The following is a 27,492-nucleotide window of genomic DNA, read 5'->3' as shown; positions in this document are numbered from 1 at the left end:
TTATTATGCTTCGGACCTTTAGGTATATCGTTGTAAACGATATCAAAACAAAACTTCAGGAAAAAAGTCACGTATTTGCCGCTACATTTTTTTAATATGTGCCTACAAAATATGCTCACACTATTGGCGTATGCGAGCGTTTCATTAATTTTTGGATCGAAGTCGATTTTATTACAACATTCGAATTTCGAACATCGGAGATGAGATCTTAGATGATGAATTGGTTTTGACTATTCTCGCTTACCTACTTGAAGAATATACAACGAAGTGAGAGGTGCAGCGGTGCGTGCTACAAGTAAGCGGAGGTAAATGACGGTTGTGTTCAACATTGCGTAGAGTATTATCACGTTTAGTAGTTTTTGACATTCCTTGTTTTACAGTAATTTGCCGTATTGCGGTTCTGGAATAAAATTACCTTCATAGTACTAATGGAGGATTACCTACGTCAACGAGCGCCTACTAGCACTTGCTTCCTCCACGTGTCCTTATAAGAAACAACAACTTGTTTTATGTGTCAAAAATGTATCTAGCCATTTTCTCTGAATTTAAGATTAAGTTTGTTTTGTTTATAATAACTACCCACTCTTTATTTTCATGTTTCTCATTATGTTCCCTAAAATTGTAACTACAAATCTATAAAATTGTTAAGTTTATCTTAGTAAAATGGTACAATCTTGTAGAATTGTAGCACTTGTAACTTTTGTGGTACAAGGGCCTAGATGATCCCCCCTCCCTCTACTTTAGCTTAGCTACGCGATTTAGCTTTCCGGACAATAGTGTATGAGCGAAATGAATGTTGAAGTAGAAACTTTGTTCTAAGACTGCTTTGCAGCAAAAAATTAAATCTAGTTTTAATATTAAGCTCAGTTTCGCTGTAAAAATCTATAGGATCCTCAAACTTAAAAAAGACGCTGACACAAAAATAACAATTACACCAGTAAAGTTTGATATTATTATAAATATTTTTTTCCATTTTAAACTGTAAGTAATTATACCGGGTGTGGCCTGTAATATGAGCAAATAATTAAAACATAGATCATACTCCTCAAACTGAATAACATTAGTTCAGCGACTTTTGAAAATAATTAGTTTTTAATTTTTATTACACTTTTAAGTTTATTCAAAGAAGCAATGTAAAGCAAAATGCTTGATCTTTGTAGGGTGACAGGCGACGACAGTTGGGTTCTAGGATGGCGTACATTGATAGCAGTATTTAATTTGTATGAAAAAAGGAAAATTCAAAGACTCCATTATTTTTAAGTCACTGAACTAATGTTGTTCAGTTTGACGAGGACGATCTATGTTTTAATTTTTTGCTCGTATTACAGGCCACACCCGTTATTGTTCTTAAATAATGACAATTAACTAATACTGTTATTGTTTATTAGCGGCGCTGAGTCTTCTGTTTCAGATTTGTCACTGTCACTCGTCACTGCAAAAGAAAAAAAAACGAAAATTAAAATTGTTTTTTTTTTTTAACTACAACCCGAATTCCATAAAAATGTTTAGTAAAAGCAAAGGAAAATCATGCTGGACAGTAGAAAGCAATATTGTTAATGAAAATGAAAAAATAATCTAATACTGATGCTTATAAAAATAAGATATCTATAAAGCATACGGCCACCAACACTTTAAGCTCACCATTGCATGGGGAGCATTGATGCTACTACTGGACTGGATTGTTGGCATCTGTACAGTCACGAACATAAATTACCTGATACGACGCATTTCTAAGGCCGGTAGGACGGTGTCAGATATTTATGCACGCTCCGCTGTCGCAGATATTAATCCAGGTGATTGTACGTGGAGCAATAATGGGTGTTATGTGCAGACCGTAACATAAAATAAACAGCTGTGCTCTATCTACAATAACTTTTGACTAAATTATTTTGAACTACACAATAAATAGCATTTCAGGTACCATCCGCCAAATATATGGTCTACCACTCTAAAGTTAATAATCGTTTGCATGTCTTAAAACAATAATGCCAATAGACGTGTCTGTCAACTTGAAAGTTCGACTTCAGCGACATACTCATTTGATAGGAACTTGTTTAAAAATTGATAGACCACTTATTTGGCTGATGGTACCTGATATGATATTTATTGTGTAGTTCAAAGTGCGGTGTTACTAAAAGTGTTTGTTTTTTTACGAGTTATATTGTAACACGATGTGTAAGTGAATTTATACCAAATATAGCCAAGAGAAACAATAAATCAACGCGATGTATAACGCGAGAACTCCGCACGACCCAGCCACCACAATGCGCGGCGGGCATAGGGAGAGATTTACCATTATTCATTGTACAGTTTAGACGCTCACATCAGTACCGTACACAGCCATGACTGAGCCTTACAATCCTCGGCAAACCTACAAGCTTGTAAGCTTCGTGCATTACATTTCAAACCACGTCTGTGCTAAATTCATCAGATATACTGTAGCTACTGTATCAAAAACAATTACATAAAACAAACAGCTAGTGCAAATAAGCGTCAACCCCACTGACCTTGGCCTCCACCAACCGTAGCGTCAACTGTTAATAATATATCTGGAAACAAGCGCTGTGCGTGTCAGTCATTCCTTTTCATTTCAACCTTATTTTTGATCATATTTTTTGTATGAACCTCTAGGTACAGTCACCAGCACCAATATCTGACACAACAAGCGTGCATAAATATCTGATACGACTCTATTTCTAGGGCCGGAAGGACGTGTCAGATATTTTTGCACGCTCCGCTGTGGCAGATATTAATGCTGGTGACTGTACTTACAGCAATCTGTGCTTGAATGAGACATTGATTGCAAAATTGGAAGATTATAAGTTGATAAAGTACATCGGACTAATTATTCACTTAAAAAGCGTTTTTGTTACCTTAATTTTATGGTAATTGAATTCATATTTTATTAATGCCTTAAACCTCCTATTCATAAATAAGCTGTTTTATTTGGGGAAGAAATAAATGTCAAAGTGACAGATGAAGTTGTAAGTGTAACAAACAAGTTTTTATTAATAATGGGGTAAATTTGGAGGCACCATTATTTGTGAGCAACTTGGTCAAGCTCAAATTGACTCAATGAGCTACCTAATAAATATAAATTTTACGACAAAACAAAACGCATTCAGTAAATAGTTAGTCCGTGTAAAGGACTAATGAAACAATTCTTCGAAAATGTACATTTGCTTATATTTCACATAAAAAACACGTCAATATGATACAGCCAGCTTGTGTCGTGACATTCAATATATAACATATATACACTTAGCACTACTAACTATCCCAAACGCAATGTTGAGCAACTTTTGATCCAAATCTATCAAAACGCTAGTTGCAACTCTAAAATAACTATGAAGTTACTTCCTCGTTTATATTATACGGGCCAAATTAAAGATTGCATGGATACCCACCAAAGAGAATACGTAAGTCTTGGCGTGTGACCATAGACAGAAATGGTTATAAGTCAAATCATTAAAAAAAAAGTTTCAAGTAAAAGACGTATATTCGGATCAATCAACTTTTAGGCGTTGTTAAATATTCTGTTCCGTGACCCAGGAGACATCATGATGCAGTTGCTTAGAAAAATATTTGTTATGTAGGTATACTACTAGCATTCCTTGATGAGCCAAGAAATAATTGGAACTGTCAGATATCCAAACTTTTGGTGGATGTGTACCCTAAAAAAATCACACTTTTAATGAGTGACCCAGGAGAAATTTCGATGACAACGAGCTACACTTTAAGTTGATTGACCTAATTACTCCCTAGCTACGTTTACTACAATATCACAAAATGTAAGACTAAAAAACTGTTAACCATATTTCTAGTTATTTTGGAGTTGCAAAAAACGTTTATATCTGCCTAGTACATGCCGTTTCAAAGTTATAACATCCTTCTCTAACTAAAACTGTGAGAAAAGGATCGCCGCGATAAATTAGCGGTATTGCTTAGTCGAACCAAAGAAGGGCCAACCAACAATAAAATATAATTCAGTTTTTAAGACTAGATAGTTTAAGAGACTTTGATCTAACTGCAAGCGCCAAGCACACGTCTCTCACGCATCTCAAGAATTATAGTGCTATAAATACGATAAGAGATATAAAAACGCATAAAAGTGATTTATTATCCGCGACATTCATAGTTACTGTCCATTCGTTCAAAATAGAACTCTTTGTTATTTCCTTTTTGTGAACACTACTAGAAGCAAATCTATTTTTTACAAACATTTAACTTGTAATGTTTGTTTGTTACCTTGTTTAGGTCAAATATCGTTCCAGTGGTCAGATTGACTTGTAATTTGATATGCACAAGTCCGTTGGACGGTTGTCATCCATTTTTTTTATAAAGATTTATTTTCGTTCGATATAATGTACAAGGTTCCTTTCTGGTGTCATGTGACAGCTACATTCAGCTACAATCGCCAACATGTAACTCTTTTGGATATTAAAAATAGTAGATGCATATCAAAACTACCACTATCACTTTTCCGTTTTGAGCAGTTTTCATTCAAATGCTCGGAAATAAATATAAATCATTTTCAAATTACACACCCAGGACATGCCCAAAAGGACTTCCAGGTAGGTTCTCTTCTATGCGTTTTTACTCAGATAGATGCAGCCAACACCAAAAGTGTCTTTCAGTTCAAACAAGAGACAGAATAGCGTAGCGTAGTCCTGTACTCACTATTCTCACTAATTGTATCATTAGTAGACGCAATAAATACACAGAAAATAGTGCGTACAAGGAACCATGTTAGTTTTGCACAACTTATAACTAGAATTAGACAATTTACATTTCCTAGCTCGCTTTCGCGACATAAATATGACATACGGGGATAATTTACGGATATAAGAATAGAGTTTCTACTCGATTCAAGCTTCTAATCTAGCTGTGATACTATACACAATTCAAGTTGGAAAATATTTAACAGTATATTAACGTTTCAGCATAGTACATTTTCGTAAGGTTAAAAATCTCATCGGGGTTCCAACTCACACTAGAATAATTTAAAAAAATAACAATTCGACGCGAGTCATGCGCCCACTCACTGCCCACAGCTCTCTATGTATACTTGGCAACAATTACTAACATGCGTTACGCGTCGGAAATCTAAAACAACGGTATACTGTGTCAAAATTATACTAAAAATCACATAGTAACACAACTTGGGAAAGTATGGTGATGTTAATCGTAATGTTACAGGATAATAGGGCGTAGTTTGTACCTAGTAAGGTTGACTTGATAACAATAGATGAATAATAGATCGTTTGACACGGAAGTGATTGATTTCGCTTCCAGCGTTAATAAATAAAAACAATCGATTAAGTTCACGTTTCGATACTCGGCACGTAGGTATCTATCACTAACATTTCAAAATCAACAATATAAACCAACCAAAACCAGTCCGGTTTAGTAGCAAAAATAATATTTGAAACTACACATTTTGGACTACTGGTTTTTTAATACATGATTAAAAAATATAACAAATCGGTGTTGAATTTCAGTTAATATAAACATTTTACAGTAAGAGAGCATTTGTCTCGAGGTATTACCACATTCCACTATTCCTGACACCAATTATATTCCACACTTGGCAACATCGGGCACTCAGAAGGTCTCGGAAATCACTGGCGAGATTTAATCTACGACAGAACTTTCCATGTCTTTTACTATAAGTACAACTATGAACGTCACACAGAGTTCGAGGCTAAATGAAATTATTACACGTAAACTTATGTTTTATAGCTAGTTATTGCTATAAAATGTTGTGCATCCCAAAGCCGCCGAGAATCTAATGTGAGGTCCCTCTCACTCTACGAAGGCAGATTGACACAGATTATAAGACACTTATGCTTGCGTTTTTTGGAAACACTGGGATTCAGTACATATGGAATCCAGAGGCTCTGTATATAACATTATGTAAATCTAGAGTTAACTAATATAGAATAAGGTACTGTAAACTCTAGAGGTAGGTCTGAATTAAATGTTTTTGAATTTGAATTATTTATGAACTACAATAAGTAATACCAACTTTGAAAAATCACAAATTTGTTTCACATGAAAAATGTTCAAGGTTGTTATATATCTTATAAACTGTATCAAACTGCTTTTAGAGATAATCAGAGTGCAACGTGATACAAGGTAGTTAATTTTAAAAAGTAAAATCGACTAATTATGTTCGCTATTTGATCGGATCGTCAAAATTCGTCAAAACGACACGCTTCCAAAATTAAAACCCACTTTTATGTTTTATAAATCTTGCTCGCACTATAAGAGTTCCGACCTTTTGGTAAACAAAGAAACTCTTCAGTTTGCGACAGTAACATTTAATAGGACAAAGCGCTCAAGAACATTTAACGCGACTTTATTCTTATTGCCGGAATACTTATATCAGATGTTTTCGGGTGTCAAGTTCGATATTATTGCACTGCAACATCTGTACGCATGTAATGTCTCAACTTTTTGTAATCAAACAACTAGTCTTTTTCTAGGACATGCGTGGAAGCGACTGACACCATATCTAAACGTCGTAATAAAACGTATCAAGGTATCGGAGGTAGAGGAGACAAGAAAACACATACGTGTCGCACATACGTAGCTCTGAGGGGTGTAGCAGCTGAGTGGCAAGTTAAAAGGTCTTCGCAAATTAACTATTAATTAGGTTATCTATGAATTGGATCAGCTTTTAATTGTCCCGTGACCCAGGAGACAACAATGACACAGTTGCTTAGTAAAATGTTTGTACTAATGTAGAGTTCTTAACTTGTGAGCAAAAATTTGATCAAAAATATGTTAACAACTCTAACCGCACAGAAGCGTGTTCAGATATTTTTGATTGAATTTTTGGTCAGAAATATACGAACTCCACTGTACATACTACTAGTATGCCTTGATGTACCTAATTGGCTTATAACTGTCACAACTCCTAACTTTTGGTGTATTTGTTCCCCATAAAATCGCACACCTAGATCGAAATGCTGTATTAGTTTGAGATGCCCTTTCATTCCGAAGCTGTAACATTTCGTGTGCTCTGCCTACCCCATTTGGGAATACAGGCGTGATATTTGCGTGTGTGTGTGTGTGTGTGTGCCCTTTCAATCTAGCTGTGCGAAATCATACTTTAAATTATTGGCCCAGGAGTCAACGAGCTACTTTAAAAATTTGACTGATCCAATTATTAATATTCACATTGAACGTGGGACCAGTAGCCTTTGCCTCATTTTACGCGTCGTCTGACACCAGTTTCTCCGGCTGCCCCAACAGTCTACCCGTATCCCGTTGCACTCTCCCCCCCCTCTAGGTCTGGCTGCCCCGCTTGCGCGGCGGCGCGCGTCTCGCGTTCGTACCGTTTCGGTCGTGGTGCGCGTGCGCGGGGCTGGGCTTGGCGGCGACCGGCGTGATGCGGAACAGCTTGATCTTGAGGTGCTCGCAGATCTCCAGGCAGATCTGGCCGCAGTACCTTGTCAGGTCCACGCATACCCATATCTGGAAGTTCACGATAAACAGACAAATACAGACCATACATTTTTTAAAGCGAAAGAGTTTCGGGTTCTTTAGTTGGTATTTGAACCCCCATCTCTTGGCTTATCGACAGTTATCGCATAACCATAGCAGCGTCCTTGCAACTGCTGCAATTAATTATGACGGGCAAAGTGGAGGGAAAGAGGCGTGCTGAGAGTAGAAAGAAGTTCTGGCTTGGCAACGTACGCGACTTCCAGTAATGAAGAGACATAAGAAGAAGCATCCTCGTATCAATAGTGGCGAATATCGAATCTATTAGAAATCACGACGTACACGTCTCAAATTAAAAAATATTTTTCCATATAGTGGAAAAGGCCGCTGTGAAGCTATAGTTTTCCTCTATGCACTTATTACTTACCTGTTGTATGTACCCGTTGCTTATTATAGTTATAATATTGCGTTCAACAAAGAGGCATTATATTTTATCGCTACCTTCCCGTAAACTGCAACTTTTCGGGACAAAAGCTATCACGGAAACCCCAGTCCCAGTACGCGGGTAAAAGCTAGTAAATAATTACGAAGCAGGTACGTACCGTGCAAAGCCACAGCACGTAATACTCGGGTATAGCGTTATTGAAGTACTGGTTCAGGAACAGCATGGCCGGCCCCAGCAGCGACCAGTCGTAGTAGTCCATCTCGCTCTTCGTCATATGCGCCACCTGGGAACGAGCGAGACAATAGTTTATATGAGCCATGATATTGCAACAATTTACTGCCAAGTGTGCGCGAGTTTTTCTCCGATTCTGTAGAAATTTTGCAAAATCCATATCTAAGTACTCGCTTCCTTTTAATTACAGAGGTAGTTTAGAGCCTCTACCTACGCAAAATGAAGGTTGCTTGACAGGCAAAATATCGTTAGATGGCGTAAGCATTGCGAGGTCCGTTTGACGTTACAGTTTCGCTTGAGATCGACCCATTTAGTTATTAACCAACTCGTCCACGTAGCATTCGTTCATCGCTATCTCGCGGGCACTATGCACTTTTCCGGGATAAACACTTCTTTGTCCTTCCCCGGGACTCAAATTATATACTGAATTTCATCTAAATCTATTCAGCGGTTTAGATGTGATTGAGTAACAAGCATCCGAACATCTTCACAAACTCACAATATTAGTAGGATCACAAACGTGTCACAAATGGAAAAGTTGTCAAACGGACGTCACAATATTAGAGCTACCTAACAGAAATAAGCAGATTTCTAGCTCCAGTTTTTGTGCTAAATAGAGTAAGTCAAGATTTTTGCATTTTCATAAATTAAGATATTAAATTATGCCAGCTAATTATGATAGGCTATGATTTTTCCATGCAGAATTCCGTTACTTCTTTTAGTAAAGAACAACATACAAAATTAGTTATAAAATCGTACTCACCACCAGCCTATTGGTGACTTTAGCGGCGACCATCCCAAACGCCATGATGTAGAGCGCTGGATGGTTCTCGTAGACGTGCGACTCGGACTTCTGGAATATGATGAACGCCGGGACCACCACCAGCGAGAAGGGAATCACGGGGGACAGGATACTCGTGCCCTGGGGGAGTCAACGGATGTACCGGGCCCTTCTGTGTTCTTGTATGGAGGGAGAACACACGGAAATTTGAGAGGCTTGATAAAAAAAGCTAATGGTAATGAGTATTACCAAATCAAAGTATGAAGTATTTTAACAGGCGGAAAAACGGATGATCATTGATGCTTCCGCCATATTTGACGAATAGGTAATCGGGAGTAAAGGAGACAGACATAAAATGGCTACGTTACTCGTCATGTGCGTTGCTCTCTCTCATGATCGGTATAAGAGACAGCTGTATGGCTGCTTTATCGCACATCGTATAGCAACACGAGCAGAGCGAGCCGTGTTAGTAGCATAGTGTGGCACAAGCGTAACAGCTCTTACCCCTTAGTCGGCCATGTTACCAATGACACAGTAGCAAGTGTAACTAACTTTCCATGTCTGAAATAACCAATCAACTTCCATATGATGGTCACGTCTACAGAAAATTTTGATTCACAATATCAACTCTTTAAGATTTTATTTATAGTTCATATGTTGTCGTTAATAAAGTTTTATGGTGGCCACGTCGTTTGAATTTGAATTATTCGGAGTTGTAATAAAACATTAAAAATATTCTAGTTTCTAATAATTTGAGTCGAAATCTGTACCCTTAGTGTAAGTTTTCGGTTACAAAATACGTCTCGATCGCGTTAGCATCTCGTATGGAAACACGAACATCGCAAACGTTCCGCTAGAGGCGCTGTTCGTGTTTGCATACAAAGTGAGACTTAAACGCGAACGCGATCGAGACGTATTTTGTAACCAAAAACTTACACTAAGGGCACTGATGTGAACTTTGGCTCAGTCGTTCGAAATATTGGAGCGCGTGGAGCCATATCGTCCGTTTTTCCGCCTAGATTAGAAAATTGTTCATAGCTTTTTTTATCAAACTTTCGTTTGCCATTTACTTGAGTAGTTTTATCCGTGAAGAATAATTTTGCAATGACGTAATATTCAGCTGGTCCATCGTTTGATATCAAATTTTTTATTGTTTCTTTTTTATAAAACTTTTACAGTTTCTATTTTGTCTGTTTTAATTAGAATATCACTCTTTTGGCACGTCCTGTATGTTTTGAGTCAATTCCTACTGTGAACAAAATTTTTAACACTAGGCTTTTTAACGTGGCCTCTTTGCACATGCTAAGTGCGACCGACAACTGATGTGGTTTGTTGTTTCGTAACTTTCTGATTGTGTGAAATGCACACAATCGGAAAGTAATTTAAGCAACACTAAACAAATTGCTAGTCGAGGATGGAATGCAGACAAACTATCAGTAATCTGCAAACCAAAAAGCAATTCAACGGGACATCCATCACTTATATTGCGTCATCACACTCATATTGGCTTACATTTGGACTGAGGACATTCTAAAAACGTCAAATTTTATTTACATAAAAATACTTAGGTCTATTTAATTCATGCAATAAAAACTCATGCAGTTAAAAAAGCTGTGGCAGTAAGAGCGAGTGAAAATGAGTAAGCGAGAACAAACGTTACTGACAACATATATCACATCTACTTTGTTTAGTTCTGCTGCTTAATAATTAGCTAAAATACTGTTTTACTACAGTTTAATGTATTTTGACCCATCCACCAAAGAAGCCACCGAAAATGAAATACAGAGCAATGTTCTATTGACCAGCGTTATTCAACTTCACATCAGTGCTCGTATATACAATGCATGTGGCTGCATTGAAGCGTCATAAGTTTTAAACAATTGACAGAAAATTGCTCGGGTCATGTCTTCGAGCAGAACTAAACGAAGCGTCAACCGACTAGCAGCGAACACCTCAAACACCCGACTCATCCATAAACAAATTAACAATGAACACAGCACAAACTACAACAAAACTGGCCTCAGAACTGTAACGAGCTTGTTACGGGGCAGCGCGTTAGTACAAATCTGTGCGCTGGTTATTGTTGTCAAGTGTTAACGTCACAATGCGTAAACCAGGTGTCTTACTGCAACGGTCGAGCCGTTTTTCCCGACTCCGCCCTTCATTATCATATTAAGGTATCCGAGTACGAGGTAGAGAGACAAGAGGACGACCACACAATTGGACGCCAAGCTCAGGTTGACGCCCATCAGCAACTGTATCGGCGCAGACGTGAACCCGGCCGGAAACGCGGCAACCATAACAGAAACAAAATACAGACATGCCATTATTTATTAGAATGAACCAACACTGTTGTAAGGAGGATGTGCTGTCTTCACTCATTGCTTCACTGGCTCACTGTTAACGGTTAGTGACGAATGTTCGACGTTCGGTAGGTTAAAATGTACACTAAAGAGGGAATAATAAACAATGCGTGTAAATTTACTCAATAAGAGGCTTGCCCAAACATTCGTAAAGTATAGTATGTAATTACTGTTGTATTGTTGATATGCATTAATTAAAAAAGGTTTTTGGCATTATTTACAGGATTCACACCAAAACCGACCGAGCTTTCCCGCTTAAAAATTTGTACAGTTTTTAAACTTTTTCCCACATTTGTTAGCACAATGAAACTTAGCGCTTGACGAGGTCATTAAGTCATTATAACGATTACAGCCGCTATACATGATATACACACTCAATTTAAATCTTTAAATTGCGATTACTATAAGAGGAACCGTTACTACCAAGCGCCTTGCTCCATCTTAAAAAAAAGCTGATTTACATGGCTTATTATGAAAAACTTTTTCTAGAAAATATTTCATTCCACTTGCCACCACCGCAAACTCCTTAAAAAAACAAAATTATAAAACTCAACAAAACTTGCTAATGTTCAGGCCATTACGAATCCCAAAAAAGCTTTAAAGTCCTTCACAGATTCTTCAAATAGTAATCGCTTGAACCTCCTCAAATCACTAAGCGTATGTCGGGAGCCTTACAGCTACTGTGGATCCATTTTTGCCGCATCCCCTACGCCGGAAGCCGGCCGCGAATTGCAGAGCAAAGTTTATCTGGACCGCTAGACCCAGTGCTATGACCGCCAGGCTGCATGGCACCGAAGTATGCGGAATCTGTGATTAGCCTGTGGTTATTTTGAGCAAGAGCTACGTAGTTTCCAATAGGAAGACATTGAACTGATTTGACTTCACAAACACGTGTCACTTTTTGTAAATTGGGGATAGAGTACTCTTTGGTAAACATGGAAAAAATATTTAGTGGTGTTTGACTTACAATCGAATCAGTTGAAGCGTGACTGATCGTTTAAACTGGCTTACAATAAAAGCCACAACGAGATCGTAATGCCTCACAAGTAAACCACTATGACAATGTGAGAATGGTCTCTGGTGGATCACGTTTTAAATGATAGGTACTACTTTACTCAGCAAGATCGACATTCATGGGAGTAGCGTAATATAAAATACGTGTTTAAATTATGATTCTCAAAAAAATAGAAATAGGCAGCCATTTAGTGTCCAATTTTTTACAGCACACGCCTGGTAAATTGTGATTGATTGAGGACAGCGGACATATTGTTTTGGAATCCACGTTAAAATATTAGAATATAATGTTAGACGCAGTGCCTGTGGAGTAAGTGACACGGGTGACAGTTAGACACTTATTTTCGTCCTTGGATGAACTTGTTATTGACATTTTTTTAAGATTAAACACATATACTAATCCGTTGTCATGTCTACAATTAAAAACATTACATAACGCTTTGAATAATTGAGATAGAAATATACGGACAGTCTTAAGTTGAACAAACATTGTCGCCAGTAAAACTTTGCATTTTGGCAGTGGTGAATCCCAAATGATTGATGAGTGAAGACCCACTGAGATGGTGAAATTAAATCCGGCGACGCAGCCACGTAATCATTATGTAATCAATAACTAACACATGACAATTACATACCAAAACCTACATACAACGAGTACCTTTAAATACCCTAGACTGATCATGATCATTGTTACAAATCAAAAAATAACAGGAGCTTACTAATAAACAAATCATTGGATAAAATGAACGGGGCATGCTATTAAAAAAACCCACATGATAAGCGATGAACTAACCGTAATCAACAAACAAAAGAAGCGAATCAAAAAACTGGCTCTTACACCCGACACTTGAACCTTGAAGCTGTCTCGTGTAAGAGCCGATACTTTATAACAGACTACAATAACTATCCTACCTAGCTACCACTTTGTATTACTCTATGTTAAATAATAATTTATAAAATGTATACTTAAGCCCAACGCATTCACAACCCTTTATTAAATTAGCGGCATTGGAGATACGTTAACATACAAATTCGCCACCAATCATGTTTCAAGTTATCGGTATGCTTGACAAACAAAGGGACAATAACAAATACTTCATTTGGACATGGACATTTTGTATAAAATACCATTAGACGTGACGTGCATAGCGATGTAACACGTAATAAGATCAAGCCTAAAGTTATAATACTAAACACGACAGGCTAGCGGTACCTATCTCCAATCCCACCAAACCTTGCCCTCAACTCGCTAGTTTTTCGCCCACGTGAAGCATTTGTCCCCATCGTATACAAAGTTATTCAGAACAGTGTTGAAAACTAATCAAGCAATTCCACGACACATTGCCGTTTTCGGACATTATTTGCTTAGAAACGAAATTCCTGTTGCTATCAAACATCTGAAGCTAAGATCGTAATGTATGCAAAACGCAGCCATCACTCCTGTATTCGCCTTTATAAACCAGAAATTCAATATGGCCTTTTAACTTTTGCAAAATGTTTCTAACTTGAAGCCTTAGCCAAGACGGCTACAAGCACAATCGGTGAATTTAGTTTTCCAATTCTAACACTGTGAACAGTATTATAAAGCCACGCTCACAAATGGGGGTTGCAAGCAAACCCCGCTGCCTAGAAATGAAGGGATGATAATATTGGTGGCTGGTTGTAACAGAAATATATGGTCCATCCGCGAATCCCATAGCAATGAGTGTTTATTAAGTGCAAATGATATGCGTAACAGTCCGCTCACGTCTTTACACGACAAGCGAAATAAACAGAGAACTCGTCACTGACACACGTTTAGTGACTGGTTAGGAGCGTTTATACCCGCTGAGCTGGCAAAGTTGCATTTTTGTTAGTATTTCGTGATTATTCCATAAAAATTGAATGAAAATGAATAATGTTGTTTGATAGAACACTTCTTAATATATAAGTTAATGTGTCTACTCCAATAATTATTCGTTATAGAATTTTATTTTCTTTAAAAACCGGTCATAAACATTAATTCGTTTTTTAAGAATATAAAAGTCGTATTATATATTAAGAAGTGTTCTATCAGAAAACATTTTTAATTTTCATTCGATTTTTATGGAATAATCGAGAAAAACTAACAAAAACGCAACGTTGCCAGCTCAGCAGGAATAAACGCTCTTAAGAACGTCAGTTGTATAGGGACTGACTAGTCTGGTCTTTACAGCTGTAGTTTAATCTAACTAGGTATAAAGGACAAATGCTTCAGTAGCGGGCAGCGGGCGGATGTTAATTGTGATGCTCACTGCGACGGTGGATCCGTTTTTGCCGACGCCGCCGGCGACGATGGCCGTGGCGAGCGTGCCCACGGTCAGCGCTGTGCCCGCGAGCGCGGCCAGGGCGAGACTATATCGCAGCTCTATGGAGCCGCCAATCTGAACCCGATCAAGTTGCTTAGTTTTAGTTAGAGCATAGGTTCTCAATGTGGGCGATAACACTCCCTTGTTAGGCTTTTTAGGGAAACAGTGGCAATAGAACTCTCAGAGTAAATTAGGAGGCGATCTTAGTAGGTAAATAAAGGGAAGCTTTAAAAGTGGGCGATAAACCAAAATAAGGTTGAGAACTTATGATCTAGATTCTAGAGCAACTAATAACGTATACTGGGAGTAGCAAAGTCTCTGTGAAATTGACATAATTGAAGCTAATGTTTGTAGTTTAAGCTCGCTTTACATGTTGAGCCGAGCCGGCCAAACCGAGTTTAGACTTGCAAGAAAAATCGTGCAAGTTGCATTACATTGCGAGGCCGTAAAGCCAACGAGTTTGTAGTGGTCAATCGAGCGCCGCAATGTAATACAACTTGCACTATTTTTCTTGCAAGTCTAAACTCGGCGTAAATGCACAGGCCTCTTTCAGCCGCCGCGTCCTTCAGGCTGAAGTTGTTCCAACATAATAGAGTGGGTTTAAGACGATGATTACTGTAACTACAATTTCGGTAAGGCGAACGAAAAGAACATTCTCAATTTCACAGATATCTTGGTATCCTAAATGTATACCTAATGCCATTGTAACCTATTAGAATAAACAAACTAAATTGTATTTATTATTGTCCTTTCAGTTTATCTTTATCGCTAATAAACTAATAAACAATTTCCATCTTCAAGTAGCTTACTAAACTAGCTTAAAATCAATATTAACTGATTTCATGTGGGTATTTTTAAACAAACCTTTTTATGGCACTACGTGTAAGTTACGTAAAACGTGACTAAAGGACGACTAACATTTCATCAAAACAAATACATTTACAATGAACTTGCTTTTGTTAATTTGTTAAATAAACATGAAAACGGGGCATCCAACAAGAAAAGTCAGTCAATGATCCTTGTATTATTAATCAAATGTGATCAAATTGATCGTTAAACAGGTACATCAAAAAGGATTTCCCATTTAATAAACTTTTGTGTAACTTTACTATTAACCACAGAATATAATCTGTTTATTTGCAATGTAAATTGAGGCGAGCGTTATTACAAATCTGCATAACAGGGTATAATCGTGGTAAAAAAATTGCATATAAAAGCTTCCCATATTTGGGTCCTTCTTATCCATTTATTTTTATATCCTGAAAAAGCATTTTTTTTTCTCATACATTCAATATTAGCATTAGCAGCCTCTCAATTGAAAAAGTATTAAGTAAGTGCTGTCTAAGATCAGTAAAGTTACATCAAAGTTATAATTAATTGCCTTGAGATAAAAAGTGCTTTCATTTGAGATTTCCAAATACGAATTTAATTCGTAACCGACTTTAAGGAGATTCTCGATAACCGATTTCGAAGATTGTATTTTTGTTCTTTTTGTTCTCTCTCTCTCAGTGGTCTCATATAAATTGTACCAAAATTGATTCAGTAATTCTAATTAATTGTTATTCGCCTTTGAAGTCGGTTAATGTTTGTTTTGACCGCTAATTGCGGACATAAAGCATTCATCCCTTTCGAACACGCTTATTAGAATCGGACATCAGTTTCATATAAAGGACAAAATCTTATGTGTCTAAGTTCTAGACCATGGACCTATAATAAAGTGGACGACATAAGTACGGCTAACTTTATGAGAATTTAACTTATATCATTGGAAAATTTCGGTCATAAATATCAACATTCTGCAGGCCATCTACTACAATATATAATTTCAAGGCACAGCACAGATTTAAAACTGCGAACTGCATAGATGGTCCTCCACTGAACAAGAAGTCATAAGTTTGTTACTTCTGCCCGCTCACTTCGCTTCCACTCATTATCTTTCCTTTTCTAGTAGAAGGCGGGCATTACAACATGGCCATCATCCACTTGAATACAGGTCCTAGGCAATAGAATAAGGCCAATGGTGGTGCTAACAACCCAACTCCCCAAGACATCATTACCTGAGTGGACCAGAAGCTAGATCCGAGCGTGGCGGAGACGAGATGGATCGCAATTATGGAGTATTGCGCCTCCGTTACGTCGACCTTGCCCATGCGCAGAGTACCCGTCACGTACGCCTGCCAGTGCGCGCAGTAGAACAGCGTCATCGCGCAGAAGCACTGCAATAGAGGTAGGGTACGACTGTAAGCGAGTAGCTACGTAAGAAAAATGTACCTTTGGACGGCTTTATGCTGCATTTTCACCAGATAAGTATGTGCGAAGATGTGTCGCGAGGACTGTTTTTAATGAACCAATAGATTTGTTTTTGGAGTCTTTTTGTATTTTTTATTTCAACTTCAAATTTTGTTACTTTTACGGTCATCCCGTAAAATCCATATCGAAAATACAAACTGAAACATAGATGCACAGAAAAAACAGGAAAAGAGACCAGCGCTGGGAATCGAACCCAGGTCCTCAGCATTCCGTGCTGCGTGCTATACCGCTACACCACCACTGGACAGGAGTACAGACACGAATTTCACCACATTATTGTATTGTCATCAGAACTACACATTTTACCACAATAAGAAGTAGGTTAAAATTAAGTTCAAAACTCTCGTTACATACTATGTAGTTACAAGTGACGCTAATAGTAAGAGCGTATTAAAAATAGTCATTTTTCCGACAACGTCCAAGACGTTTAACGACATCCAAGATTTTTAAAAACAAAAAAGCCATTAATTGTTAAATACTGGGAATTTTAAGGATACCCATTGGATTTTTGTATCAATCTGCTGCTAAAATTAGCAGTCCGGTTTGGGTAAAAACTAAATATTGATTAATATGTTTGGCTGTGGTCCAGGCCGCGGTCGCATCAACGCTTGGCAGCGCGCCGCCTAGAAATTTCCAAAAGCGACCGCCATACTTATTGTGTAACATTCGCTAATATGAAATAAAGTACACTTCATGAACCCGACTTTGGTGGCAACTGGGAGTGGTAAAGGAAAAGTATTAAATTGATGCTGTAGAAGGGAATGTCAGAAAAGACAATTAAGACAATGTTTTTATAGGCAATTTTCAAATTTTAATACGGCTGAATACTTTACTAACATTATAAATGCGAAAGTAACTTTGTCCGTCTGCCTGTCAACCTTTTCACGCTTAGACCGGTGAACTGATTTAGAGAAAATTTGGAATGGAGAATATTTAAGACCCTGTGAAGGACATAGTAGATAGAAAGAAATAAAGAAAGCATGTTTTTTTTTAAACAGAAGAAAACTAAAAATACGTATCACGGTCACGAAATGGTCCCAAATCAGCATAATGCCGCCCGTGCGAACGGCGCTGATCTTCCTTTGGGACCATCAGAACTGCATACATTTTACAAACAAACAAAACACAAACAGTGAAACCGACACACTTAACTGCCAACAAAAACAAACATTGCATGTATAAATCAAATTCCTTTACCCTTTAGGGCAGGAACCGAAAGAGTAAAAATAATAATAATAATGATAGGCAAAATATAGGATAGTTTTTATTCCGGAAAATAGCAGTTCCTGGGGATAGTGAAAAAGAATTCTGCGCAGACAGAGTTGCGGGTAATAATATTTTATCTATCTAATACCTTTAAACGAGCAATTCTTGTATATTTCGGGGATCTCGGAAACGGCTACAACGATTTTGATGAAATTTGGTATTTAGGGATTTTCGGGGATGACAAATCGATCTAGCTTGGTCGTATCTCTGGGAAAATGCTTACTAACCAGTTTTAGCCCAGGTTCTGAATGATTTAAACACCCAAAATTCCACTGTTATGCATGTGCAGCTAACAGAAGTTAATTTTACGACAAATATTGGCGTAATTAGGTGAAGAGAAAAAAAAATAATGGACTGTCAGCTTTCAAGCACGCAACGCGCATATTTATTGTACCTAACATATTTATAAGTAATACTAACAACTGATGGATCCTAGTTATCTGAATAATAAATTTTATTTTATTATTATTGTATACACAGTGATAACACAAATATCGTTGCGTGGTTTTATCACAATGTTAACAACCGGCAATCGCTACCGGACCATTTGCCGTTTCGTTTCAAGTATCCGTCCGTACATATAACAGTTACAATATAAAAACGAATTTGTTTCGGGGTTTAGTAATATTCGAACGTCATGAGATAGGTCTGAATTCAAATTAGCCGCAATGTTACAGCAGGCTTAACGGCTAGGTGAGGGAAAATATCGTGAGAAACCTGGAAATCAAATTATGGCTTCAAGTAATAAACATTTTAGAACCTAACTTTCCATCCAGTCACCGACTTACCTAATTACTAGTATAGTATCACCGCAGTATCACACAATAAATATTATTATGCACTAACCATAAACAGGCATAGCTATTGTTTTGATACTCGTATCATAAATACTTGTTGTCCGAGTTCCGATGATAGTATCGTCTACAGACCCAGACGCGGGGAATTCTAGTCAGGTACTTTAGTAATTATGTTAGCTTGTTCTCATTTACCTACCTAGAGTCGTAGAATGTTGACATTACCGCGCTATTAAATTAGTATAAGCATAACTTTACGAATAACACAATAGTTCTACTTACAGCAAGACATGGTTGTGCTGGGATTTTGATAGGAAAAGATGACCCAGATTGCACAGGACGGAAGTGGGTGGAAGAAAATGATTCGACCCTATATAGGTACCGCAAAAGAGGGTAACAGGAAAGAAGAACCATAGTTTTACGACGGCATCTCTAGAACTTATTTTATTACCCACAATTTCTCAAGCGATTAAATGTTACACCAACTCATCCTAGTTACAAATTGCGGCAGCATCTTAAGAGAAGTTTCCCTGCCGGCCGCGCGGCCGCGTTAGGTATTCGTTTGGGAGGATTCGTTCGTCTCTCTCTCTCTCTCTCTGTCTCTCTCTCTCTGTCTCTCTCTCTCTCTCTCTCTCTCTCTCTCTCTCTCTCTCTAAAATCGGAACTCCAGCCGACAGTCGACTCCTGGAGTTTGACCTTCCATCAAGCCAATGTACATCCTATTGGGTATGACGACGGTCTTAATTGTCCATTAGGTACTTGTACGCATATGATAATTTTGTGTGTTTAACGAAGGTAAATCATTTATCGGCTTGGCATTCTTTACAAAACAAATGAGAGCTCCACACGCTCCAAATGACTTTCAGACTTTGAACGCCCAACTGAATGTTACGTTTTTAACTTTAAGATTAACACAGTACGGTCGGTTTTCGGAATTGCGGTAGATGTTTAGCTAATACTTGCTCAAATGTTAATGAACCTAACCGCTGTAGTATACAAATACAACTTTGTCCTTGGCAGGCTCAACCTTGTTCTAAAAGCTAAGGGGCGCGCGTCTAGTCTAGATTAGATTACCCTACTCCTACTATCTACCTATCTATTAATAGTTTTCAAGAACTAGCTGTTTTCTTTCTTAAAGATAATATTTTCCTTTAAATTACTGGTTATATTTATACAACAGTTTCTTTAACTTTTAGCGTTCGTATGTTTGTATACAGTTGAGATTTAACAATTTGCAAACCATTTTTGGACTTCCCTTCCGGTTCACTTTTTTCGATCTGATTGAGCTGAAATTTGGCATTGTGTCTTAGTTTGGTGCCAAAATACAATAATCTCAATCATCAAAAGATTCTAGTGGAGTGGATAGCTTGCGCAGGACGGAAACCTTCAATGGTTAATGGCACAGAGTTGAAATTTGCTACGGATATTTAATGTGAATGAGAATACTGTACAGTCAAACAAAAATTACAGACAGCAAAAAAAGAGCTCTGAGTGGCTAGTGGAGGGGATACGTTTGCGCATCTGTCAACTAACAAGCCAATGGCGTGACGGCCGCTTTAGCTGTGGCGGAATCGCAAAAAGTTGGATTAGATTTGAGCAGCAGCTACTACGCTGGATACGATGAGTAAAGGAAACGCAACTGCTTGAGAAGAGGGTCAGTTCACGTGTTAAGTTAAAAGTGAATTTAATTTTTTAATGAAACTGCAAAATAAAATCCGCGACTGTCTGACCAAAGATTTGTAGGTATAACCTAACGGTTAGCTAACCTAACCAACATAAAAAAGTTGAAAAATCCCCGACATGTTAATTTTAAAGTTCAATGTCAAAAAAAAGGCTGAACTGATTTTTATCACCACGAGAAAACTCGCTTTCAGGTAAAAAAAAATAGGGAATTCAAAACCAGTTTTTGATGTAAGTATGGAGAAAAACCGAAAACCGGGGTTTCTCCATACAATAAAAACCGGTTTTCAATTCCCTAAAAAAAATGCATAGAAATCAGTCCATCCATTTGAGGGCTACGATGCCACAGACAGAGAGACAGTCAGACATTGGCGTCAAAACAACACCCCTCTTTTTGCGTCGGAGGTTAATAGATATAAGGGCCAAAACTATTGGATTATGCGAGGGGCTGAAGACAGTGTTGTGGCGCGCCATGGAAGAGGCCTATGTCCAGCAGTGGACTGCTGTAGGCTGATGATGATGATGAAAACTATTGGAAATATCTAGCACAATAAAACGTGAAAAGGTATAAAGAGTATAAAAGACGCAACAATATTTATGCATTTTAACCGTTGTTTAGTCTAGAAACCGATCGGCCTATAATTCACAGCCTACGTGTATACTTTACGATTAGGCACTAGTTCTACCGCCGGCGAGTAGCGAGAAGTGTTTTTAATATTAAAAAAATTATCGCTTTTATCGAAGAGTGACAAATTTTTGAATACTGAAAACACTCTTCTGGCTAGTCGCCGGTGGTAGGACTAGTGCCTTACACACTCCTTAATTTCGCTCACCTTGAAGCTGACAATGCGTACAAAAACCTATATAAAATGCTAATGGAACTACACGGAATTGCATTTAATTATGTACCAGCCGCCATTGTTTCTTATACTTTTGGGGGAAATCACCATTTGCTCCATTCCATGATGAATTTACATGGAGTATTGTTAACTGACCCGTATATTAGTCACAAATGTCAAAGGTATGTACTTACAGCTTTAATTTCTTAAAGGCTCTTTAATCTATATCAGGCCCTGGGCACTTCAGGATAATGGGGTCAAGATTTGCGTGAATTTGGGAGTAAACTATTACAATCTACAGGGTGGAAAGTTGAGATGGGTCAGCAAGGGCAGCTACTAGATCCCTTGCTGCTACGCGAAAATGCTCTTAGGAGACCTTTACTAACTTTTTGAGTGATCACAATCGACTTTCACAGATTTTTGATAAAATGTACAGTCAGCGAGAATAATCGACAGATTTGACTTTTTTTTAATGCCAATCGGCCCCATTTCTACCAAGGATTTAAACACTCTTTGAGTCCAACTAAGGTTAGAGTACTAGAACACCCACAAATCAAAGAAAACTTTTTCCATACAGTTCGTAGGGTACTAATTTGCAAAGTGAAACTTTCGCATGTTGTTTTTTTTACGAATATGAATCCTTTATGCTTAAAGAAAATTCAACAGTATGTAGACAACTAAAAACTGAACATTTTAACTAAAGTTAGTGTCTTAACCTAGTATTGAAGTTGCTGCCGCATCTCAACTTTCCACCCTGTATATTCCCAAGATTTTTTTTACTGCCACAAGGGGATCCCATTGCGCGTGGGGTTCTGGGCACGTGCCTAGAGTGCCCACAGGGTAAGAGGAGCCCGATTTTCTTCTATAAATATGAATAATACTAGTGATAAAATTATTTAGACTTTTGCACTTGTACAAAGTGTGAGGCGATAAAAATTTTATTCGCAATCATTTTACAATATATTGTTTCAAGGAAATAATGAACAACCTTGAAATTGGAACTGGCATCTGCAAACCAAGCAAGGTCAGCTGTGGTTAGTGTGCCATATGGAAAGTAACAACGCACTACATTTTTAATGCTCCATTGTTTATATGTTAAGATATTCCGCTCATGTGTAATTACCCTCAAGTTTGGTAAATCAGTTTGCAAATCCATTAATGAAATGCTTACTAATATTATAAATGCGAAAGTATGTCTGTCTGTACGCTACCTCATCATGCTTATTGCTGAGCCGATTTAAATGTAATTTCTTTTGAATTTCTGTAATGCCTATTCTTGGTTACTTTTTAGGGTTCCATACTACTCCGTACCTTCAAAGGAAATATCAGAACAATTATAGGATCACTTTGCTGTTTGTCTGTCAGTCTGCCAAGACCTTTTTTCTCCAAAACAAAGCTACCCCTTGATGTAATAAAAAAACCAAACTTCTAAAATAAAAATCTTAATATGTACACTAGCTTTTGCCCGCGGCTTCGCCCGCGTGGAATTCGGTTATCGCGCGCTGTTTCCTCGGGAACTGTTCGTTTTTCCGGGATAAAAAGTAGCCTATGACACTCACTGGCCCATAAACTATCTCTATGCCAAAAATCACGTCGATCCGTCGCTCCGTTTCGACGTGAAAGACGGACAAACATACAAACACACACACACTTTTGCATTATTATAGTATGGATATCAGTCTGTCTTTGTCAGTAACTATCTAACATGACCCCACACTGCACACATTTTGCTCACTCTCGCTCTCAGAATTATATTCATAATCTCTTTCTATCCCTATCCTATACTGTTTGACAGAAAGAAAATGGTCTATGTGATTTTGATTCAGAGTGCAAGAGATAACACGCAAGTAGTGTTCATGGGGGTAACAATATAGAAAAAAAAAATGTAGCATTATGTTTACCTTGCCATGGAAAGAAGCAGAAAAGGAAGAGAAGAATCGACAAAATAAGTAAAAAAAAGTTAAGAGACAAAACCGGATTAACTGATGTTACATACAAAACAAAGCAACTAAAATGGAAGTGGGCCAGAAAACAGTATTAGAGGAGGAGATAAGTGGAGCAAAATTGCAACTCTATGGCACCCTAGAGGCCATAAAAGAAACAGGGGTAGGCAATTTAAAAGGTGGGCCCATGAAATCAGACGTGGCCGGAAAAACTAAAACCTGGACCAGTTTAGTACACAATAGGGAAGAGTGGAGAAAAATGGGGAAAGGTCGCGGGTGAGCAAAGAAATTATTTTAGTTCATTAAAAATGGGGGAGGCCTTTGCCTGAAGGCACACAGAATCGGTTACCGTAGATTAAGGAAAATTATAGATATAATGTAATGTATAATCTGTATTTCTCATATAAGGCTATAAAATAAAATAAAAATAAAATTATGTTACCTGAAAGAACATCCACGTGGGGTACTCTCCAAGTTTGACAGCGGTACATGCTCCTAGTGCTATGAACACTGTTGATATGGAGTCACACCCGTGGTCAAAGAGCTCTCCGAGCGGGGACTGGCTCCCTGTCCGCCGGGCCTGCTTGCCATCGATGGCGTCGAGGCTCTGGTAGACGAAGACCCCGAGGGCACAGAGAGCGCATGCCCAGGCTGGGGGGTCTGTTCGTGCATCTGGACTGTACCTGCAATGCCAAGAGGGGTTGGGGAAAACCAGCGCTTATTTTTATTCCTATAATAATAATTAAGTAGTAGTATAATGAAAAAGAAGTCTGTGACAGAATATATGTTAATTATTTCTTTCATATTCACACCTTTAAAATTAAACTGAAATAATACGAAATTTTCTCATTTTAAAATTCAACCATATTGTGTATTATTTAAAGTTAATTTTGTAACTGAATATTTCGAATTGTTTCAGTTTAATTTTAACTGTGCAAATTATGTTAATTCTCATTTCACAACTGTTAGAAATTATATAGACTGCATTTTAAATCATATAACAGCTGTTCAATATGATTTTAAGCTTTATTTGCGCTGTTATTGTTCATCCATCATTTGCATCTCCTATTTTGTTTACTAGAATCTTTTTTACCAAATACCAGCAAGATACTGGCAAAATTTCCCTCTGATGGTAGAGCCTTATTTTTTACCCCACTGCCCGAAGGAGGGTTATTTTTAAACTAAACTAAGTTTATCATGGTATGTTTGTTGTTAAGGGCTAAAGCCAGTCCTGAAAACCTAATTCTTCCACTTTCAGCCTTCACATTTAAAAATCGAAGTTTAGTGTTGCAGAAAAAAAATTGTCTAGATTTAGTCAACAAGCCTTTGTTTATGTTAGACAGTTCCATACTACTAAACTGAGCTCAACACTAAATCAAGATTTTATCTTTTACCAACAAGACAATGAAATACAACCATTTTGCCATTCTTACTAAGAACATAAGCAGATTTGGTCATACATTCTATGAAGACTCACAATGCATGTTTATTTTTATAGCCCATTGAGCAGACAGTCAATAAACTTAAACAATTACAATAATCATTAAGAATATTGAATATGGTCTATTGACCGAATTTTATGTAAGCAAATATTTTTGTACTATTGCTAGTTGTTTAGGCAGTCAACACTTAATTATTACCTGCCTTATAAATAAAATAATAAATAAATCATTAACACCTGACACCAATTAACTAAGTAGTCCCAAACTAAGCAAAGCTTGTGCTATGGGTACTAGGCAACGGATAAACATACTTACATAGATAAATACATACTTAAATATATATTAAACATCCAAGACCCAAGAACAAACATTTGTATTATTCATACAAATATCTTCCCCAGCGGGGGATCGAACCTTACGCTTTGTAGTCAGGTTCTCTAACCACTTGGCCATCTGGTCGTCATGAGTACAATGGTCCCCAAGTTTTTATCAGGAGGGGTCCCAATTCAAAGTAGACAAAATTTAAGTATGTCACATGGACACTGTACAAGGCAAAAGTTAATTAAATATAAGCTTGTGATAGACTAATATTTAGATAGGCAGTTAGTCCAGTTTCATTCCCTTTCCCTCTGACCAGCAGCTGTATTGTAATTTAACTGACAGACCAATTGGATTTTTTTACTACACCAGCCATTTTTGTATAGGACAGGGTTTCTGAAACTTTATATATGCCTTGGTCCAGCATTTTAATTTTTCCACCACAAGTTTTTGAACCGTCCTAATGCATAAAAGAAAAAAACACATTTCAATGTCCACACAATATAGATCTGTGAAGCTTGGAAGTGAGCGTTTGAAATGTCATAAATTGTTGATTGTAAAGATTGATGATTGGTTATTTGGAGTCTTTTTGTATTTTTTATTTCAACTCCAAATTTGTTACTTTTACGGGTATCCCGTGAAACCATATCGAAAATACAAACTGAGACATGGATGCACAGAAAAACCAGAAAAGAGACCAGAGTGGTGGTGGTGGAGAGTGGGAGTGGGGGTGGAGTGAGAGTGGTCTCTTTTTCTGGTTTTTCTGTGCATCCATGTCTCAGTTTGTATTTTCGATATGTAAAGATTGAGACAATGCTGTGGCCCAGTATTTTATTTTTATAGCCCTGAACTGGATCACAATCACAAGCTACTGGTTAGGCAAAGCTGGTACAGGATGGCAATGAGGGTAGAATATCATGGTTAATGTGATTGCAAATACTTGGACATTAGATTGGTCTTAGGACTGCAACTAATTATGGTTCTCTGGTGTCATCTGTACTCTTTTTCTTCTTTTAAACAATTTCTTCACATTGATCTTAGAATTAAGCAAGAGACTATGTCATAGAAACAACAGTCTCAGTAAGAGCATGGAAGTGCTTTGGATTTAGAACAGTATTTCCTAAACTATATGTTAGAAGCCACTGGAAAATTGCAAGCTAATATTGCACAGGAATAGAACATCTGTACAAATTTTAGAAGTCCTTTTTGTGTACTATTTAGTCATTTTCAAGATGAGTTCTGATCTAGAAAGCTCTGAGAACTTTAGGGTCTTGACTACAAAATGAGGATGAACAAGATCTACCAGTTAGCACAGGGGATCTCTCTTGTTGAGTTAATTCATTTGTTTATTACTTTCGAGGTGTAAATTTCATTGCCTGCTAATAACTTCAACCTAATTATAACCTTTAAAAGTTTAGCGCACATGATTGATTTAATCCACGCTATAAAAGCTACCCTAATTTTTACAAATCTTACGATTTGATCTTACGATTAGTCATGCTGCATAGGTCCGAATTACGGCAGACAATGATTCTTGTCTTATCAGACGGTGGTACGACGCTCCCGACCAATGGCCACACCGTTACATTGTAAACAAAGATTGAAAGCTAAAGTCAATAGAAGCTCGGCAATAACTAGTCAATATCGCAATTAACAAGCTCAGTGACCTATGTAAGTAGGTTGATAGAAAGTGGCTATCGGTCGGAAGCAAAAACGAAAGTCGTTCCGCTCGCTTGACGGTTTCCTAGTACTTACCAGACCAGTATAAGTGTAGTGACGATATTAACTATTAAACCTAGTATTGTAATGAGATTCGGAGCGAGCCATAGCGGCGTCTTCGAGACCAGCCAGCACCACCACGGCTGGAGCCATGCGTCCAAAATACTGCTGCTCGTACACGAATATTTGTGTTCACTGAGTTTTTTCAACTGTGCAGCGTTTAAAATCCTTTCTTTATAGAACTGCATTTTCACTGTCACGACATTAAAACCTAGAACTACACTGAACAAATTACACTTAATTATTGCGGTTAATATTCGCGATTTTACGGGAAACGAAAGATACGCACGACACTCATCTCATCATCACACCATGCGTGGCATAGACAGTCTTTTTTTTTAATCTTAAAAAGTAGTCAAGTCGAGTGAGCTTCATGTCGTGGCGATGACGTTTCGTAGTTCGGATACAACCATAGACAAAATATTTATGACGTTTGCAATTGCAGTGTTGCCAAGTAATAAAAACTCCCAAAAACAGGGGATAATGCAGACACTCGTACAAGTAATATTGT

The 27,492-nt window shown here is 37.6% G+C and overlaps 1 protein-coding gene across 4 annotated transcripts; it reads right to left on the bottom strand.

Annotated features, from left to right (window-relative positions):
- Positions 1-633: 633 nt before the first annotated feature.
- Positions 634-27,370, bottom strand: bbc (choline/ethanolaminephosphotransferase 1 bbc). 4 transcript variants are annotated; one of them, XM_074111146.1, is made up of 9 exons: positions 26,958-27,370; positions 23,885-24,125; positions 16,668-16,826; positions 14,557-14,685; positions 11,033-11,161; positions 8,889-9,047; positions 8,052-8,177; positions 7,344-7,482; positions 634-1,432 (listed from the first exon to the last, which is right to left on the bottom strand). In XM_074111146.1, the coding sequence occupies exons 1-9, from the start codon at positions 27,167-27,169 to the stop codon at positions 1,362-1,364; spliced, it is 1,365 nt and encodes a 454-aa protein (XP_073967247.1). In that variant the 5' UTR covers positions 27,170-27,370; the 3' UTR covers positions 634-1,361. The 4 variants fall into 4 exon arrangements, with proteins under 4 accessions (XP_073967247.1, XP_073967249.1, XP_073967248.1 ...); XM_074111148.1 differs by lacking the exon at positions 11,033-11,161 and having other exon boundaries at positions 635-1,432; positions 26,958-27,368; XM_074111147.1 differs by lacking the exons at positions 11,033-11,161; positions 14,557-14,685 and adding an exon at positions 11,945-12,076 and having other exon boundaries at positions 635-1,432; positions 26,958-27,368.
- Between the last annotated feature and the right edge of the window lie 122 nt (positions 27,371-27,492).

Source organism: Choristoneura fumiferana, chromosome 2, assembly GCF_025370935.1.
Source record: "Choristoneura fumiferana chromosome 2, NRCan_CFum_1, whole genome shotgun sequence".
In the NCBI taxonomy this organism is placed as follows: Eukaryota; Metazoa; Arthropoda; class Insecta; order Lepidoptera; family Tortricidae; genus Choristoneura; species Choristoneura fumiferana.
The sequence above is the reverse complement of the archived record's forward strand: the minus strand, read 5'-3'. Positions and strand labels throughout refer to the sequence as shown.

What these genes read in the sequence shown, in the direction of transcription:
- bbc (XM_074111146.1), bottom strand. Translation starts at nt 27,169, where the DNA reads ATGCAGTTCTATAAAGAAAGGATTTTAAACGCTGCACAGTTGAAAAAA. An exon ending in CCACGTGGATGTTCTTTCAG is followed by an intron (nt 16,827 to 23,884) that starts GTAACATAATTT and finishes CCTCTATTGCAG; the next exon opens with TGCTTCTGCGCGATGACGCT. An exon ending in AAGTCACCAATAGGCTGGTG is followed by an intron (nt 8,178 to 8,888) that starts GTGAGTACGATT and finishes GCTCGTTCCCAG; the next exon opens with GTGGCGCATATGACGAAGAG.